Here is a 19,384-nt window from a genome sequence, read left to right as displayed (position 1 = left end):
CTCTCATTTATCTTCAGGTTTGGCTGGAATTAGATCTATTACACATTACCTATTTGAATTCTAGGGCTATAATTCTTTTGGGCTTAAAGTAAAAGCAATTTTCACAAAGTTACTTTAGCATGAAGTAATGTGACTCAAAACCATAAACTTGGCCAACTTAGTTTCCTATTCCCATCATATGATTGTTACACAAAAGAAAATCACATTTAGTCAGCAAAAATATATCAAAACAAGCAAGTCAGTAATCATGGAAGTTTTATGTATTAACTTAGACAGTAACACAAGAGTTAGGAGTCTACTTTTGAGGTGTACACATAGGAAATCAAGTGGAATTGTCTTGATACAAGCCACATACTTGTTGCTCATTTTGGTTCACTATTCAAAGTGAATATTTATGCAAGTATACAATATCAAAGCAATGTAATTTTTCTTAATAATTGAAAGATCCTAGACTCATTTCTTTTTTTTTAATAATGATTTTTTTATTTTCAAAATATGTGGAAAGATAATTTTCTACATTTACCCTTGCAAAACTTTGTGTTCCAAATTTTTTTATCCCCTTCTCTGATCCCATCCCTTAAATAGCAAGCAATCCAATCTATGTTAAACATGTATAATTCTTCTATATGTAATTCCACATTTATCATGCTGCACAAGATAAATCAGATCAAAAAGAAAAAAATGAGAGAAAACAGAAAGCAAGAAAACAGCAACAAAAAAAGGTGAAATTATGTTGTGATCCACATTCAGTCTCCACGATCTCTGGATGAAGATGGCTCTCTCTATCACAGGTCTATTGGAATCACCTCATTGTTGAAAAGAGCATCCATCAGAACTGATTGCCATATAATTCTCTGTCATATAATTTTCCTGCTTTTTAAGAATCAGACTTAAAATGTTCAGTGTTCAGTGTTCTCTTGGTTCTACTTACTTCACTTAGCATCAGTTCATGTAAATTTCTCCAGATCTGGAGTTACAGATATCATTTTCCCATCTAGAAATGTAGGGTTTAACTTCTAAAATATGTTTCTTCCTGTTTTATCTTTCTATGTTTTTCTTGAGTTCTGTTATTTTTTTTTTCAAATTTTTTGGATTTTTTTCGCCTGTTTAGTTCTGTTTAGTTCAATTCCAATAGAATTGATTGAAAGCCTCAATTCATTGAAGATTCATCTCCTCCCCCGAATGATGATGCTCACTTTTGCTGAGTAGTTAATTCTTGGTTGTAATGTGAGGTCCTTTGCCTTACAGAATATAGTATTCCAGGCCCTCCAATTCTTTGTTGTAAAGGCTGCCGGAGCCTGGGTAATCCTGAGTCTTGATAGTTGGATTATTTTTGTCTGGTAACTTGCAGCATTTTTTCTTTGAGATTATAATTGTTTTGTAACAGTGTTCCTTGGGATTTTCATTGTGGGATATCTTTGTGAAGGTGATTGATGAATTCTTTCAATGACTATTTCCTTCTCTAATTTTAGTGTAATAGGGCAGTTTTCCTTGATGATTCCCTAACTAGTATTTCTTTGAGACAGATTCTTAAATCTTGTGGATTTCCAAAGAAGCATCAGGTCCAGCCTGCTTGACCTCTTCAATCTTTTTGCTCCTCAGAACATTTTGCATTAGCCCTGCATCTAAAGCATGCCTTCATCAGAGAGGTGCTATCCTTTATGAGCAAAACAGAATTAAAATAGCAAAAAAAAAAAGAATGCTAAATGTATGCTTGCCAAAAAGACAAATTTTATGAAAAACACACAGGGCAAATGCTTATGTGGTGGTCAGAAAAAGTGATGTAAGTACACTCCCAAGGTCTCTCTTGGAAACTTCAGAATTGATCGCACCACATGGCAGGCATAAGGGTATGTTTTTCATTATACAGAAGATTCAGAATTGAATTAGGTCAGAGCAAAGGTGAGAGGTGCAAAGTTAGACAATCTACCCCAAATATTCACATGGACTATATTTGTGCCCTATCTGTGGCAGAACATTCTGAGCCTATATTGTTCTGATCAGGCACAGTAGGACACACTGTTTTGACCCTTTATGAGAAGGAAGGACAATAACTGACCAACCACGCCCTTTTTTGGTTGGAGTCTGGTTTGGAGACACCAGAAGAAAGCAGGAAAAGCCTCTTTCATTTTAAAAATGATGAAGCTAATGTCACATTCCTCATCCAAAATTTAGATCTTTTGAGTCTTGATTCAGTACTTTAAAACTATTCTGTGCTGCCTTTGCATATTGATTCAGTCAATATTTTTAAATGTCTGCCATCCAAAGAACTTGGACAGTCTTTTATTTTACTTTTTATGTCTCAAATGATGATTTGAAAATTTTCGTAGTAAACATGGTTAGGAGACCAAAGGACAAAGATTTAAGTCCTAGTTCTGCTATTAATTATCTGTGTGGCTTGGAGGAAGTCAGTTGTTAGTAGAAGTCTTTGTCTATTCAAATGTAAAGACAGTAACCTGCCTAAATGATGTCACAGACTTCAAAAGATCAAATCAGATGGGCTAATACATATGAAAGCTCATGGTAATCTGTAAAGTGCTCTTTGCAAATAATAAAACTCATCAATTTTTTATGTAATGGTTTGTTGTTAGATCTGTATTCAGATATTTGTCGAAGTGCTTACATACAAACTTATAGTTTGTCATAGTGTCACAGACGAACATCTATTCAAGGTTTAGTATGTTTTTTTCTGTACCTAGAATGAATTACATCATCATTGTTCTTTCAGTCTTCTGTTTTGATGTTTTCTTTAGAAGCATTCTAAAACTGTCTAAAGATTGAAACCCATACTGTGGAACAGGAAAATTTCTTTATTAAAAATGAACTTGAGCAAGTAAAACAAGGCAGCTTATTTCTTTAATGACTTTATAGAATAATTGTGTGACTCTTTTTCTTCCTATCTTCCTCCTTCCCTTCCTTTTCTCTTTTTCTATTGTTTTCTCTCTTTTCTTGTCTTCCTTCTTCCCTCATCTTCCTTCTCTTCTTTTCTCCTTTCCCTTCATCCTCCTTCTTTTCTGTCCTCTCCCTTTCCTCTTCTTATCCTCTCTTTTTCTCTCCAAGTAAATAACTTGTTATTTGTCAAACTTTTATCTGAAATTAATTTGCGAGAGAATTATTCCCACCTTCAAAGTCTCTAATTACCAATACAATCAGAGTCAACAAAAATAGTGGGTGATATTTGACATGACAGTATGCTCCATGGGGAAGGTCTTCTCACACTGACTAACTCAAGACAAACAACCTTTTTTTAGTTGATTTTAAAATATGAAACACTGGCACAAATGCAAAAAGAAAGTGAACCTAATTAAAAATAGTCTTAGAAGTCAAGAGTACACAGATTGCACTCTTGTCACAAGGGTGACAAATGATTTCTGGCTCTAAAGCAAAGGATTGTTTGTGTTAGTTTCATTATAGTAGTAGTTAGTATAAGTATTAATTATATGAGACAGAATTTGAATTTAGGTTTTCCTTAGTTCTTCTTGCTCTATGGACAGATTAACTTTAAAAAAGGTTTTAAAAGCTAAATGGAGTTTGTTTTGTCATAGAGGCAAAAGGGAACCCTTGGAGTTACTGAGAAGGGGAGTGACATAGTCAGAATAACTTAATGAAAATATTTTTGGCCAGAGTGAGAAGGACAAAGTAGAGTGGGGAGAAAGACTGAAGGCAGGAAAAACATTAGGAAGCTATTGCAATAATCCAGACAGAAATAATGAAAATCTGAACTAAGATAGTGGTTGTATGAAAATAAAGAAACAAAAGAAGTTATGGAGATAGAAAGTATAAGATTTAGCAACTATTATCTGTAAGGTGAGGAGAGTGAGGAACCAAATATAAATACTGGAAAATGATGGTGCAGTTGGCAAAAATAGGGAATCTTTGCAATATCTCTGAAATATCTCTATCGAAATGTTTCGACTATGTCCAAAGGGCTAATTTTAATTTCCACTTGGCAAGGATGGTCAATTTAACTCTGAATTCAACCAATAAATACTCAGAGCTATGAAATGTAACCTTATGTGTTATTAGCATAATTTTACAAAAAGATGGAGTTAATTAGCATAAGGAAAATATATTTTTGTTTTGTTATTTTATTATTTCATTTGATTACAATTCTAGACTAGACCTTTCTCGGGAGCACCATATTTTTGATTCCATATGTATCTCCACTTGAATAGTTTTGTCACTTGGATGGTCCATTATCTTTACCCCAAAACTTGCTTCTCCTTCTGATTTCCCTCTTTCTGTTAAAAACATTATTTGAAAATTAGAAAATTAGTTTTTTTCCTCTCTCTCCTATTTAATCCTAAATTAAAATTTAATTTAATCCTATTTAAAGTTGCCAACTGTCATAATTTTTACGTCCATATTCTCAATTCATTCCCTTCCTTTTGGCATCTTTTAGCACCAATCTAGTTCATATTTTAACTACCTCTCACTTGGACTGTTGCAATAGTTACCTAACAGATCTCACTAATTCATTTTTCCTGTATGATATTGCCAAATTAATTTCTATGCTTTGAGCACAAGCATAGGTCCAGTTACTGCTCAAAAATCCTCATTGGCTCCTCATGCCATCTGAATATTCTAGCTTCTTTTTTCCTGGAACATTAGACCCTCTTCATTATGGTTTTCTAATTTTATTTCATGTTACATTCCTTTTTAACCTATATGCCAGCAAAACTAGATTATCCACCATTTTTCCAATTTCATGTCTGTATCCAGTTTACTTTCATCTGAATAACCTTTTTATTTATCTCTGTCTACTGAATGTAATCTATATTTTTGGCCCAGTTAAAATTCATAAAAACTTCTTTGTTTCTTCCTCATGGCTAAAGGTGATCCTTCCCTTTCCTGAACTTTATTATTTTATATTTTTTTATATTTTTGTATTTATAAGTTTAATTTGTAGTAGTTTCTTGAGAATTGAAATCTGGGCCAAGATGGTGGGGAGCAGACATGACTTTCTATGAACTCTTGTGTTATGGGCCAGAACTCTGAACTTGAAACAAGGATTCTTACAAGGGTTAAGTCAGTGGAATTAATAAAGACAATGGTTATCTAGTTTAGCATGGTGCTTAGTAGTTCTCTTATTCAGTACATGTACTTAGTACTTAACATAATTCTACAAGATTCACACCTATGATAATGTAATTATAAGAGAGCATATGAGTTTGGACAAACTCAGCCAGAGAAGACAAGGGGACTGGATGCAGGAGCTCAAGCTGTTAGAGCTAAGGGGAGCCTGAGACAGACTCAGAAAGGTCTCGGAGACAGAGCCAGAGAAGACAAGTGTCCTGGAATCCGTAGCTCAAGCTCTTGGATTCAAGAAGAGAGATTCATATCCATCTTCATCAGCCTCGTGATGATTGTCCTGACCTCCTGCATTTCTCTACAGAAATCAAGACTCCTGAAGGACCTCCAGAAAGCTAGCTAAAGCCCCAGGCGAGGAGACAAGACTTTGAAGGAGATAATAAAGACCTCCAGAAAACTACCAAGAAGATTACACTCCTCTGACCTTCTTTCAAACTAACAGCAGATTAAGCCTTTAAACTTGTTTTGGAGTCAAAGAATCCACACATATTTGAAGTATAACATATTTCTAGAAGAATTTACCTTGGAAGAACTTCAGGTCTGTTTCAAATGGGCAGGGGGATTGTCTGCTGAGCCCAGACTACAGCACAGGAAGACAGGGCAAGAAGCTGGGACAGGGAGTCAGAGCATTACAGCTTCCAAGCACCTGGGAATCTTCTGTGAACCTCTTAGGAACCTCTTGTCTTGGTTGCAAGCAGGTAGTTTGACAGACAAATCATAAACCACTAAGCCCCGGAAGACCCCTGGAGCTAGCCACCATTATCCAAATCTGCCCCAGAGCAAATTAAAGCAGCTGTCACTCCTTTGCGTTGAACAGACCTCAAGCCTTTAAAAAAAATGAATAAAAAACCAAAAAGAACTCTCACCATAGACAGCTTTTATGGAGAGAGAGGATAGACATCAAATCATGAGGTTCCTGAAGGCAAGGCAACTCCAGATAAAACCCCAAAGGGAGACATGAGCTGGCCCCCATTTCACAAGGCTTTCTTGGAAGATTGCATAAAAAATTCTTAAAAGAGAAGTTAGGAGAATTGAAATCTGTTATATCAATATCAGTTTAAGTGCTCAATATATATTTGTTTAATTGATTGTAATTTTGAATCTATAATAGATAAATGTTGGTAACCTGTTATGAGCCAAAACTCGAAACAAGGTGATAACTCAATGGAATTGATGGAAGCAATGCTTGTGTGCTTGGGTTTGCACCTTTGAGAGTTCACACATTAGCTCACACACATTAGTTCACAAGTTTGGAAGATTCACAAATGTTCACAAGTATGAGAGATACACAAAGTTAGCTCTGTATCTTTGTGAATTCACACCTCCCATAATCCCACTCTCAGAGGAGGAGTCAACCTTTGAGAGAGCATAAAAAGGAGCTAAGTGAATTCAGTTTAGATCAGAAGATTGCCTAGAGTCAGAGTTGAACTAGAAGCAGAAGCTGCTAGAGGCAAAAGCTTAGCAGCGAGAGCTCTCGGAACCAAAGAAAGCTCAAGTGAGTTCTGTTCAGAAGATTGACAAGTTAGAGACTGCAGTCTGGCAGAATGAAGGATTCAGAGGAGCAGAACCAAGATTGAGATTGAGAACTGGAGATTCAGAGAGAGCTGCAAGAGCTCTTGGAACCAAGGAAAGCTGAGGTCTCTAAGAAAGCTACCTGGGCCCACGGAAGGAGAAAATAAACGTTTGGATTTTATCAGCTGGCTGTATTTGAAGTGATTGTTACTCTGAACAGAAACTAAGGCTGCCTCCAGAAACCTCCCCAAGAAACCTGCTCTCACAGAGAAAACGATTATATAAAAGAAGAACACCATCATAGTAACCCTGCTAGATAGCTGAGCAATTTTTGCAATGCATTGATCCATGCATTCAATATGTTCAACATGTTATCATTAAAAATCATTTAATATCATCTAATTATTTGTAGTATCATCTACTTCAATAGTCTTCATCACTTCATTATCCACCTTGATCTTTGATAGCAAAATCCAGCATTGACAAACAAAATAGAAATGTTCAACTGATGATTGAATACCTTTATAATGCTACATAAATCATTCTAGAGTAATCTTAGAATGATTAAACACTAATGGTCCATTTTATAAACACATTAGAATAAATTAATGTACCAAAAGTATATTAAAACCTGTACTGGTTTTTTTCCTTTGTTCATCTGATTCTATAGGACAAAGGACTATCTCTTTGGACATCCATAACATTATGTGTTATGAACTATGTTTATATTCAAGTTTTAGTTCATTATAAAATATTTTATTAGGGAATATTTATTTATGGAGTTATATTATAGTTCTTTTCTTTAGATAGATATAATATATGAGCAAATTATTGCTCATTTCCTGAATTCATCAAAATGAGGTACATTCTTGTTTTCTGCTGAACTGAAAAACAAATTGAAAGTGCTGAATTATAATACAGACTTCTTGCTTTATGAAAATTGATTTCCATAAATTGAAAGAAATCTGCATTCCAAAAAGATACTTATTTTAATATTTTAACTTTATTGTATAGTGTTCTTTCTTTCTCTCCACATCATTAGCTTGTGTAGCATGTGGGTGTCTTGTCTGTACTGGTGTAATCTATGCCTATCCCTGATTTCTCCACGTCAGCTGTCTTCTCCTATGTGTGCCCCATGTTCCTCCTCTTTTTCTCTGGCTTCTCTTTCCTTGGCTCTCGCTTCTTTTTGAACCATATATTATTCCCCTCCCTCCACAGATAGGCAGTCCCTTTCCCTTTTTCCTTTCCTCCCTTCCCCAGGTCTGGGCAAGTTTGCATTACTTAAAAATCTATATAGACATCTGCACAGAAAAGTACACTTACAATGAAGCAAAAACTGTCTTTATTGTGCAGAAGTGGAAGGAATCTTGACAAGCTAATCCTGTCTATTCCATTATACTCATACCTATATCATGCTAAAAGAAAGCAAATGGATTGTTAATGAATATAAAACTACATATTTATTCTTGGAATTTAGGTTCAGAATTTAGGTGATTGTCTACAGAATGCTAACATTCAGATGTCCCAAATGAAGTCAGACCTACAAGTGACCCAGCAGGAAAAGGAAGCCTTAAAACAGGAGATGATATCGTTACATCAACAATTGCAGAATGTCAATGGAAAGGTAATGGTATTGGTAAGGGGAGGCCAACTATTGGACTTAACTAAAGAATAGTAACTGATGACATTTTCATGGTAAAGTGAAATAGAAATAGAAATATATATAAGCTGGCTAGATTATCATTCAGGGTCCAAATAAAATTAAACCAGTCCTAGAGGAAATTAGGTTGTAAAAAAGTAAAAATCTTAATAAAAAATAGTATGTACAATTCAAAATACTAGTCAATAGTTTTAATAGTGAGCTCCTTAGACAATTCATTCTCCTTGCTGACATATGCATTATAATTGTGATTCTGGAAAGTAAAAAAAGGTCTGTTGGGAAGACTTTAACAACTAAAAGATTATTATTTTAAGTGTTCTATAATATCATTACCTTCAAATCACATTATATATTTGATAGAAGGGTTAAGTGATTCAGGACAGAAATTATGCCTGTTATAAATAATGTAAGCATAGAATTTTAGAAGTGAAAGGAACCTAACACAATAAAACTAATGTTGACTATATCATTTGGTTTGTTGCTAATAATTTTAACTGGCTTGTTTTACTTTCAGTTTCTTCTCCCTGAAGGTTTTGATACCATTAATATTTAATATTTATAATAATATAATATATAGTAATAGTAGTAGTTATAGTTTTTAGTGACTTTGGGACATTTCACTTTTTCAGAATGTAAATCTTGTTATTGTTTTATATTTTGGGGCTTAGGTGATTCTATGCATATTTAGGTTTTTAAAGTAAAATTCTTTAGTCAGTAAGATGACCTGATTTTGTAAATATCCATTTTTCATACTTTTTATACTTATAACTCTTCAGAATTCATTTTATCAACAACTTCTGTGCTGAGCCTCAAATGATAGCCCCAAAGTTTGAGGAATTGTCAAGTTCATTGGGACCATTTTTTTTTTTCAGGCCATTTATTTATAAATTGATATGTTTATGAAACTGAAAATTCCTACAGTTTCTATTCTAAATAATATTAACTGTTGCACTGAAGAAATTATTGCCAAATTTTCAAACAGTAAGACTTTGAGTATTATAAGACTCTCCATACTCTTATGAAACTATGATGATGATTATGATGATGAAGATGATGAAGATGATAAAAGTACTATAATCTCATTAGAAAAATAATCACTCAAAATTTCTAAAATTATAGCTATAGAAATTTTTTATTAGTTAATTTTAAGCCCCAATACTTTTTCTTTTAAAGAACTGGCTTCCAGAACTAGCCATATGTCCTTCTTAATTACAAAATCATCAGAAATTGCTATCGTGGCATAAGTTGGATCATCTGATTAATCAAGAACAACAGCTATTAATGCAGGAGAATGCAAGAGTTCAATTTGTGCTGCAGAGCTCCACAACAGAACTCATCCCAAGAAACAATAACTAGGAAAGTTGAATGTACCTGACATTATGATTATCTTTGAAAAATATTAAAAGAGAAATTTCAAAATGTTCCTAGATTAAAGATTTTAGTAACTTGCTGTAGAATATCAATAGAGTTGGAAGGGAACTTAACCATCAGTTAGGTAATTTGTTGTTACTTTCATGTAATGATTTTAATATAAGAAATATTTATTTCTAAAATATTGAAAGAAGGGAAGTGATTATTTAAAAAACTGCTTATGGTAAGAATTTTAAGACAAAAACATGAATTTCTGAAAGTTATTTTAAGTCATATTTAATAATTTTAATATGTAATTCTTTATAAATTAATTAAAATAAATCACTATATTATAACTCATTATTCATTATTAGTTATTAAATATTTAATTCATACTAATTATTAATTTTATATTTGTTAAATTCAACCATTTCATATTAATTATTAATATTAATTATTATTTATTTAGTTAATAATTATTTATTAATTATAATCTTTTTATCATAGCTTTTTATTTACAAGTTATATGCATGGGTAATTTTACAGCATTGACAATTGCCAAATCTTTTGTTCTAATTTTTCCCCTCCTTCCTGTCCCCATCTCCCCCAGATAACAGGTTGACCAATACATGTTAAATATGTTAAAATATAAATTAAATACAATATTAGTATACATGTCCAAACAGTTTTGTTTTGCTCTACAAAAAGAATCAGACTTTGAAATGGTGTACAATTAGCCTGTGAAGGAAATAAAAAATGCAGGCTGACAAAGACAGAGGGATTGGGAATTCTATGTAGTGGTTCATAGTCATCTTTCAGAGTTCTTTCACTGGGTGTAGTTGGTTCAGTTCATTACTGTTCTATTGGAACTGATTTGGTTCATCTCATTGTTGAAGAGGGCCATGTCCATCAGAATTGATCATCACATAGTATTGTTATTGAAGTATATAATGATCTCCTGGCCTTCTCATTTCACTCAGTATCAGTTCATATAAGTCTCTCCAGGCCTTTCTGGAAATCATCCTGTTAGTCATTTCTTACAGAACAATAATATTCCATAATATTCATATACCAGTTTATTCAGTCATTCTCCAATTGATGGGCATCCACTCAGTTTCCAATTTCTGGCCACCACAAACATTCTTGCACATACAGGTCTCTTTCCCTTCTTAAAATCTCTTTGGGATAGTAAGCTCAGTAGTAACACTGCTGGATCAAAGGGTTTGCACAGTTTGATATATTAGTTATAATTTAAAAAAAAATAACAATTTTTCCCCCAATTACATGTTAAAAATATTTTGAACTTTTAAAAAAAAAAGTTTTTAGTTCTAAATGTTATCTCCTTTCCTTCTATTTCCCCTTCCCTTCCCTCCCTCTTTTCTGAAACAGTAAACAATCCAATATAGGTTATACATGTGCACTCATATAAAATATTTATGAATTATTGTGGGAATATTGAAGGAATGTATTATAAGGAATAAAATTCTACTCAAAACCCTTATATTTACTTTTATGTTAAGGATCTTCAGAAATATAAAAATAAAATTTTAAAATTAGTAAGTGAATAATTGACACAACTAAACCTAAAAACAAAGAATAGGTTCCCTTTTATATATGGTTATTTCAGTGGCTGTTTTAAAAAACATTTCTACTTTGTAATAAACTTGAAGAATTGGAAACAATTCATTTGGAAAATCAAAGCCTGAAAAAAATCAAGTAAAAGTAGATGAAGAAATGATGGAGGTAAGTTTTCCACTAACTGGCTTAGGTATGAAAGGCTTTTATCTCATGTCCACAACATTTTGCATATTTACATAGTAAATTTGAATATTTACATAATATTTACAATATTAGCAGCAACATTTGTGTATACTTATCTAGGCAAATTATTCAGAGCACTCTCCATAGAAGAAAATTTTGTATTCTTACACCTAGATATGATCAGATTATTTGCTTTGAAAATATCCCATAATCATAAACAAAAAAAGTAAACAACTACAAAAATGGAGAAAAAATTAGAAAGGAAAAGATAGCAAGTCAAAAATAGTATCAACAAAATAATAGCACAGGGTATATTAAGCGATTTCTTACAAAAAGTATACAAAGAGATAAGGATGAAAGCAAAATTTAAAAAGTAATGTTAGAGGAACAGACCTGAAAAACCATGAATTTTATGATATCCCATTTATGAGTAAATTAATGTATGCTGTACAACTAAAGTACAGAATGAGCGGCCACATAAAAGGAGAGGGGGAAGAAGAAGATAAAGGAGAATTTGTAATGAACCCTAATCTAGTCAATAGGAAACAATGAAAATAAATTATTGTAGGCTTTCAGGAAGAAGATCTATGAAAGAATGGGTAAGGAGGCAAAAAAGGAAGGCATCATGATTCAATGAGAGGAAGGTTCTATGGAGGAATACTTCTGTGAATACAAAGATATTACACACACACACACACACACACACACACAATATAATGAAAGAAAGGAGTTTGCAAGAGTTTGATATTTAAAGAGATCATAAATTCAAGGAAATATTATTGTCCCTTTATAGACAATATCTCTAATCACAGCAATTTCTACAAAGAGTAGAAATTGACTCATTTTGGGGGGCATGATTATTACATGAATTTGTTTTTCCTAATTATACTTGGGAAAATAAAATTTGTTTTTTACAAATGAAAAATAAATATGTAATAGTTTAAAGGAGAGCACTAACATTTGGTGGCATTAAGAAAGATTCCATCATTATTGTTCTGTAAGAAATGACCAGCAGGATGAATACAGAGAGGACTGGCGAGACTTACATGAACTGATGCTAAGTGAAATGAGCAGAACCAGGAGATCATTATACACTTCGACAACGATATTGTATGAGGACATATTTTGATGGAAGTGGATTTCTTTGACAAAGAGACCTGAGTTTCAATTGATAAATGACGGACAAAAGCAGCTACACCCAAAGAAAGAACACTGGGAAACGAATGTGAACTATCTGCATTTTTGTTTTTCTTCCCGGGTTATTTATACCTTCTGAATCCAATTCTCCCTATGCAACAAGAGAACTGTTCGGTTCTGCAAACATATATTGTATCTAGGATATACTGCAACATATCCAACATATAAAGGACTGCTTGCCATCTAGGGAAGGGGGTGGAGGGAGGGAGGGAAAAAAAATTTGGAACAGAAACGAGTGTCAATATAAAGTAATTATTAAATAAAAATTTAAAAAAAAAAAAAAAAAAGAAAGAAAGATTCCATCTTCTACAAACTGGTTGTATGTAAGTTGCATCTTAAAGGAAGAAATTACTTCATAAGATATGAAGATGAAAGATGGAATAGAATGAATACAGAACATAAAAAAGGCCAATATGTTTGTATCATGGAATATGGGATGGGGAGAGCAAGGTTCATTGAGACTAGAAAGATTCCAGCCAGATTGTTTAGAATTTTACAAGCTGAGCAGAGGAATTTGTATTTTATCATGGAAGCAATAGGAAACTACTCAAGAAAAAGAATTACATGATTTAATTGAAGAGGGAAGTGATTTGAGTTAGGGAAACCAATTAGTTTAATGTTGCAATAATCTAGGTAAGAGGTGATTGTAGTCTAAATAGCTTTGTAAATGGAGAGTGAAAGTAAGAAATGCAAATATATGGCAGTTCATTGGAAATGTGAATGAAGGATACTGAAGAATCAAGGGTAATGCCAAAATAATGAATCTGAGACATTGGAAGTATAATAGTTCCCTCCACAAAATAATAAATTTATGAGATTGGAAAGTTTATGGGAAAAGGTAATAGGTTTAGTTTGAAGGATGTTGAAATGTGTACTTTGCATATGCAATAGGCAAATGTTGATAAATGTCTGAAATTCATAGGAATTTATGGCTGGATAAAGCTTAATTTCTTTTTAATATTTTTAATGCATTTCGAGTACTGTATCAAGCAATAAGGATTAAATAATAAGCTTTTTCCTTTTCATACTTTAAAGAATTTTTCAATATAAATGAGTGCTGTATTTTTTATCATAGCCCTTTCCCTGCATTTCTTAGTAAAATCATGTGATTTTACATTTTGTTATTAGTATAACTCATTAGAATAATTGTTTTCCTAATGATGAACCATCTTTGAATTCCTGGAATAACTTTTACTTATTCATGATGATTTAGGATAATTCTTAATCTCTGTTTTACCTCTTTCTGTTTTGGGAATCCGGACCCTGTTTGTCAAATGCAAGGAGTTTGATATAATGTGAAATAATAATCTGGATTGTTCTTAGGATAGAGATTAATAAACCTACTTAGTCATTTTCAAGGGACAACCCAGCCAAATTCATTCAGGCAAATGACTGCACATGTACAATTATCTGGAGTCAGGACTGTTCTTACATATTTGTTCTCAAACTTTGTATTTAGTAAGATGCACAATTTTATCTTTTACAACTGGCTGATATACTGCCATATATGTGGCTTTATTTATTACATCTTCTATGAAAAAATCACTTCGTACTTTGGATTTTCTTTTTCTAACTCCTGTCATATTTTGATCTTTGTTCTTTTGCTTATGGCTAACCTGAGTCTAGAAGTTTGGCTGGAAATAACTAAGAGGGGTATAGTATTCTGCCTGATAAAGTGTGTAAAGGTAGATAGAGCATTCCTTTCAATGTACTACCATAGCATGATAGAAACATGTCATCATCATCATTATTATTATTATTATTATTATTTTTTTTTTTTGGTCAATAATAGCTCTGATTTCATTTTATACCAACTTTAAAAAGAGCCATTATTCGTTTGGCTATGGTGAGGGGAAAGGGGAGTTGTTTTAGTTTAAATTCACCAAAGGAATTTCCCCTCAGCATAGCCAAATGAATAATGGCTCTAATAATAGTATTTTATTTTTACATATAAAGTTGATTGTCAACATTCTACATTTCTTCAAAGAGTGTGATTGATCTCTGTAGTTTATACAATGGTTCTGCAACACATCATTATCAACCAGTGAGCACCCTGTGCAAGAATCCCAGCAATAATAGCACTGGAAAATCATCTTAAGTTTTCATAATAACTGGCATCACCAATTCCATCTTATGGAAAAAATAGAATCATTAGTATGTAATTGTACTGGGATCTAAAGAGAAATTAAGCTCATAATTAAATATTTGAATTGGTTTGAAATGAAATGAATGCCTTAGTAAGTAATGAGCTGAGGTCCCTTACATTTCTCTAATGCTAATTTTTAATTTATCTAATACTAACTTGTTGAAAACATTTTTATATTTAAATGATTTTTATATTCGTTCAGATACAAGACTCAAAATTCAGTGTGATGCTTAATCCATCTTCACAACATCAAAATATGCCGCTCCTACTGAGACAAGGCTGTCTTGTGGTATCTAGAAAGCAGTTTCTCCACCTTCAACAACAATTGTTTCAGGCAGAATGGAGAAATCAACTCTTACAGAATGAAATTAAAAATAGCCCCTCTGAAACCAACATGTCACAAGGACAATTTCTATTATTTTATATTTTATATATATTAGTAGTCTCAGGATTTGAACTATTTGATTTTTTTCTGTTTGCCTTTTCCTGTGCATTAGTTACCATGCTCATTTGGTCCTCACAACAAACCTAAGATGTAGAAGCTATAATCATCTCCATTTTACAGGTTACATGATTTGCTCAGGGTTATACAATGTCTGAAGCTGAATTTGTACTCGTCTTCCTAACTCCAAGCCCAGCATTCTGTCTGCTGTGCCACTTAGCTACCCAACTTTATTTGAAAGTTAAAATTATCTTTTATTATGCCAGTTCAACAAGTAGTTAAAAACAATCTTTTCCTAATATAGACATATAAATAACCCTTGTTCTGTAAGCAAGGTATCTGTCACTGTAGTGATACACTTATTGTCATTTTAGGACATTTGGCATCTGGGATATGTTAAATGTAGACATTTATGGAGTTTTAAATAGATTCTGTAGAAACTTCAATAGGCTGGATCTGGACTCAGAAAAACCTGAGGTTAAATCCATCTTGATGACCTTTTAAGTTAACCACATTGGTAAAAGAGAAACAACAGTCGCTTATACCTCAGATTTATTATGAAGATCAAATGAGATAAATTTTGTAAAGTGCTTCAGCACTGGAACATTGTAGGTGCTAAATAAATGCTAAATAGTGCCAAAAAATGCTAAAAGCTAAATAAATGCTAGCTGCTGTTGTTGTTGTTATATTGATAAAACACCAGGTTTCCTTTAACATTCAACAGACCAGAAGTTATCACTAAAAGATCAAGACAATTGGAGATGGTCCTGGATGAAATGGGAGACCTTGGTCTTTTTGAGACCTAAGGCCTTCAAACTGTCTCAGTTTGACTGAAGCTGTACCCATTTAGTGATTAAGGCTAGGTAGAAATTGAGGCAAAGACTCTCTTTTTTCACCTAGTCCAAAAAAATCTAATATAATAAGTAAATGAATGAATGAATCTGGAAGAGGAAAACCCTCAGGGCTTCTGGCCAAAGCAAAAATGACTGCTATTTGCATTCAGAAAAGTCATTTTGGAGTCTAGTATTTTGATTTATGTCATAATTAATTTGGAGGGTTTGAATGTTGCTTGAATTTTGGGAGTTTTTTCTCATTTAGATATGAAACAGATAAATATATTAAAATAAGTTTTAGTAATATTAACAAAATAATTTTTAAAATCTCCAAATATTTTTGACCATGGTTTTTTCCCCCAAGGTCAGATATTTTAGAGGATAAATTTGAGGTCAGATTCTAAAATTTCTCTTTTAAAAAATTTCTGATTTTAAAATATTCACATGGTTACTCTTTAAGGACTTAGTAAATATGTTTTCCTCCCAGTACCTTTGTGATTTTTGTCCTATCTTAGTAAAAAAGTTTCATGAATTTCTGGAGCCAAAACATTTCATCTCATGATCAACCAAACCCCCAAATCAAAGGCTCAAAGGATAGAACAGATCAGCTAGACCTACAGTTATAGTCATTGAAAACTGCCATGCAGTGATGAAACTTACAAAGTATACCTCTGTGGTCAATTCAGCTTTTTTTTTTAGGGATGTGGATCACAACATAATATTCTCACTTTTTTTGTTGTTGTTTGCTTGCATTTTGTTTTCTTACTCATTTTTTTTTTTTTGATCTGATTTCTCGTGCATCAAGATAATTGTATAAATATGTTTATACATATTGGATTTAACATATATTTTAACAAGTTTAACATATATTTACATGCCATCTAGGGGAGAGGGTGGGAAGAAGGAGGGGAAAATCTGAAACACAAGGCTATGCAAGGGTCAGTGTTGTCAAATTATTTGTGCATATGTTTTGAAAAGAAAAAGCTTTATTAAAAAAAAGAAAAAAATTGGATCAAGAAGGAAAAAACAAAAAACAAAATGCAAGCAAACAGCAACAGAAAGAGTGAAAATGCTATGATGTGTTCCACACTCAGTTCCCACAGTCCTCTCTGTGGAGGTAGATGGCTCTCTTCATCACTGAACAATTGGAACTGGTTTGAATCATCTCATTGTTGAAGAGAAGCATGTTCCTCAGAATTGATCATCATATAATCTTGTTGTTGCCATGTATTAATGATCTCCTGGTTCTGCTCATTTCACCTAGCATCAGTTCATGTAAGTCTCTCTGAGGTCTCTTTGAAATCATCGTTCTGGTCATTTCTTACAGAACAATATTCATATGCCATATGCTTATTCATATGCCATACCTTATTCAGCCATTCTCTAACTGATGGATATCTATTCAGTTTCTAGTTTCTTGCAACTATAAAAGGGCTGCCACAAACATTTTTGCACATGTAGGCCCCTTTCCCTCCTTTAAGATCTCTTTGGGATATAAGCCCAGTAGTAACATTGGGGTATGCACAGTTTGATAACTTTTTTAAGCATAGCTCTATTGCTCTCCAGAATGATTGGATCCATTCACAGTTCCATCAACAGTATATTAGTGTCCCAGTGTTCCCTTCCAATGTTTGTCATTATTTTTTCTTGTCATTTTAGCCAATCTGAGAGGTATGTAATGGTATCCCAGAGTTGTCTTATTTTTCATTTCTCTGATCGATAGTGATTTAGAGCACTTTCATATGACTAGAAATGGTTTTAATTTCTTCATCTGAAAATTGCCTGTTCATATTCTTTGAATTAGAGAATGGCTTAAATTCTTATAAATTAAGTCAATTCTCTTATCTGTTTTAAAATGAGGCCTTTATCAGAACCTTTCAGTGTAAAAATGTTTTCCCAGTTTATTGCTTCCCTTCTAATCATCTCTGCATTAGTTTTGTTTGTACAAAAACTTTTTAACTTAATATAATCAAAATCATCTATTTTGTGATCAATAATGATCTCCAGTTCTTCTTTGCTATTCCTTCCTCCTCCACAGATCTGAGAGGTAAACTATCCTATGTTTTTCTAATTTGTTTATAATATCATTCTTTATTTCTAGATCATGAACACTTTTCGACCTTATCTTGGTATACAGTGTTAGGTATGGATCAATGCCTAGTTTCTGCCATACTAGTTTCTAATTTTCACAGCCATTTTTGTCAAATAGTGAATTGTTTTCCCAAAAGCTGGGGTCTTTGACTATAGATTACCATATTCATTGACTATTTTGTCCTGTGAACCCAACCTATTCCACTGATCAACTAGTCTATTTCTTAGTCAATACCAAATAGTTTTGATGATCCCTGCTTTATAATATAGTTTTAGATCTGGTACAGCTAGGCCACCTTTATTTGATTTTTTTCCCCATTAATTCTCTTGAAATTCTTGACCTTTTGGTCTTCCAGATGAATTTTGTTGTTATTTTTTCTAGGTAATAGTTTCTTGGGAGTTTGGTATAGCACTAAATAAATAGATTAGTTTATTATATTTTTTATTTTTATTTTTATTATCTTTATTATATTTGCTCGACCTATCCAAGAGTACTTGATACTTTTCCAGTTCTTTAGATCTGACTTTATTTGTGTAGAAAGTGTTTTGTAGTTTTGCGCATATCATTCTGACTTTCCTTTGGCAGATTCTCAAATAGTTTATACTATCGACAGTTTTTTAAAATGGAATTTCTCTTTGTATTTCTTGCTGTTGGATTTTTTTACTGATATATAAAAATGCTGGTGATTTATGTGGATTTATTTTTTATCCTGCAACTTTGCTAAAGTTGTGGTTTTTTTCTGATACTTTTTTAGTTGATGCTCTAGGGCTTTCCAAGTATTTCATCATATCATCTGCAAAGGGTGATAATTTGGTTTCCTCATTAACTAGTCTAATTCCTTTAATCTTTTTTTCTTCTCTTATTGCCAAAGCTGACACAATATTTGTTGTGTTTTTGTTCTTCTTTAAAATATATAATAGTTCTCTCTGGGAGTGAGTTGGTTTCTCAGGGAGGTTTTCTGGAGGCAGCCTTAGTTGCAGTTGAAAGTAATAATCACCTCAAAACACAGCCAAGTGATAAAAGTTCAGATCTTTTATTGCATCCAATATAGCCCAGTTAGCTTAGAGGCCTATCTCTCTCTTTGGTTCCAAGAGCTCCCTCCAAATGTCTCCAAATCCAAAGGTTTGTCGTCAGTCCTCCAGCCAGACAAGTGGAAAATGGAATGAATCTCTCTTGCCTCCAAGAGAGGGCTTGTGGGCTTCTGTATCTCCCAGAATGCTCCTGGCTCTCAGTCCAATTCAGCTGAACTCTCTTGACTGGGCTTATATATGATGCTTCTGGGAGAATGGGATTATGGGTT

The 19,384-nt window shown here is 33.0% G+C and overlaps 1 protein-coding gene across 1 annotated transcript in view; it reads left to right on the top strand.

Moving 5' to 3' along the window:
* The window catches only part of NIN (ninein), a 123,003-nt gene that overhangs the window by 97,510 nt on the left and 6,109 nt on the right, over positions 1 to 19,384 (top strand). Inside the window, 1 exon segment of the mRNA XM_051978054.1 lies at positions 8,081 to 8,227. Coding sequence (XP_051834014.1) covers positions 8,081 to 8,227 — 147 coding nt within the window.

This window comes from Antechinus flavipes, chromosome 2 (assembly GCF_016432865.1).
Source record: "Antechinus flavipes isolate AdamAnt ecotype Samford, QLD, Australia chromosome 2, AdamAnt_v2, whole genome shotgun sequence".
Lineage (NCBI taxonomy): Eukaryota > Metazoa > Chordata > Mammalia > Dasyuromorphia > Dasyuridae > Antechinus > Antechinus flavipes.
This window is presented reverse-complemented; position numbering and strand designations above follow the sequence as displayed.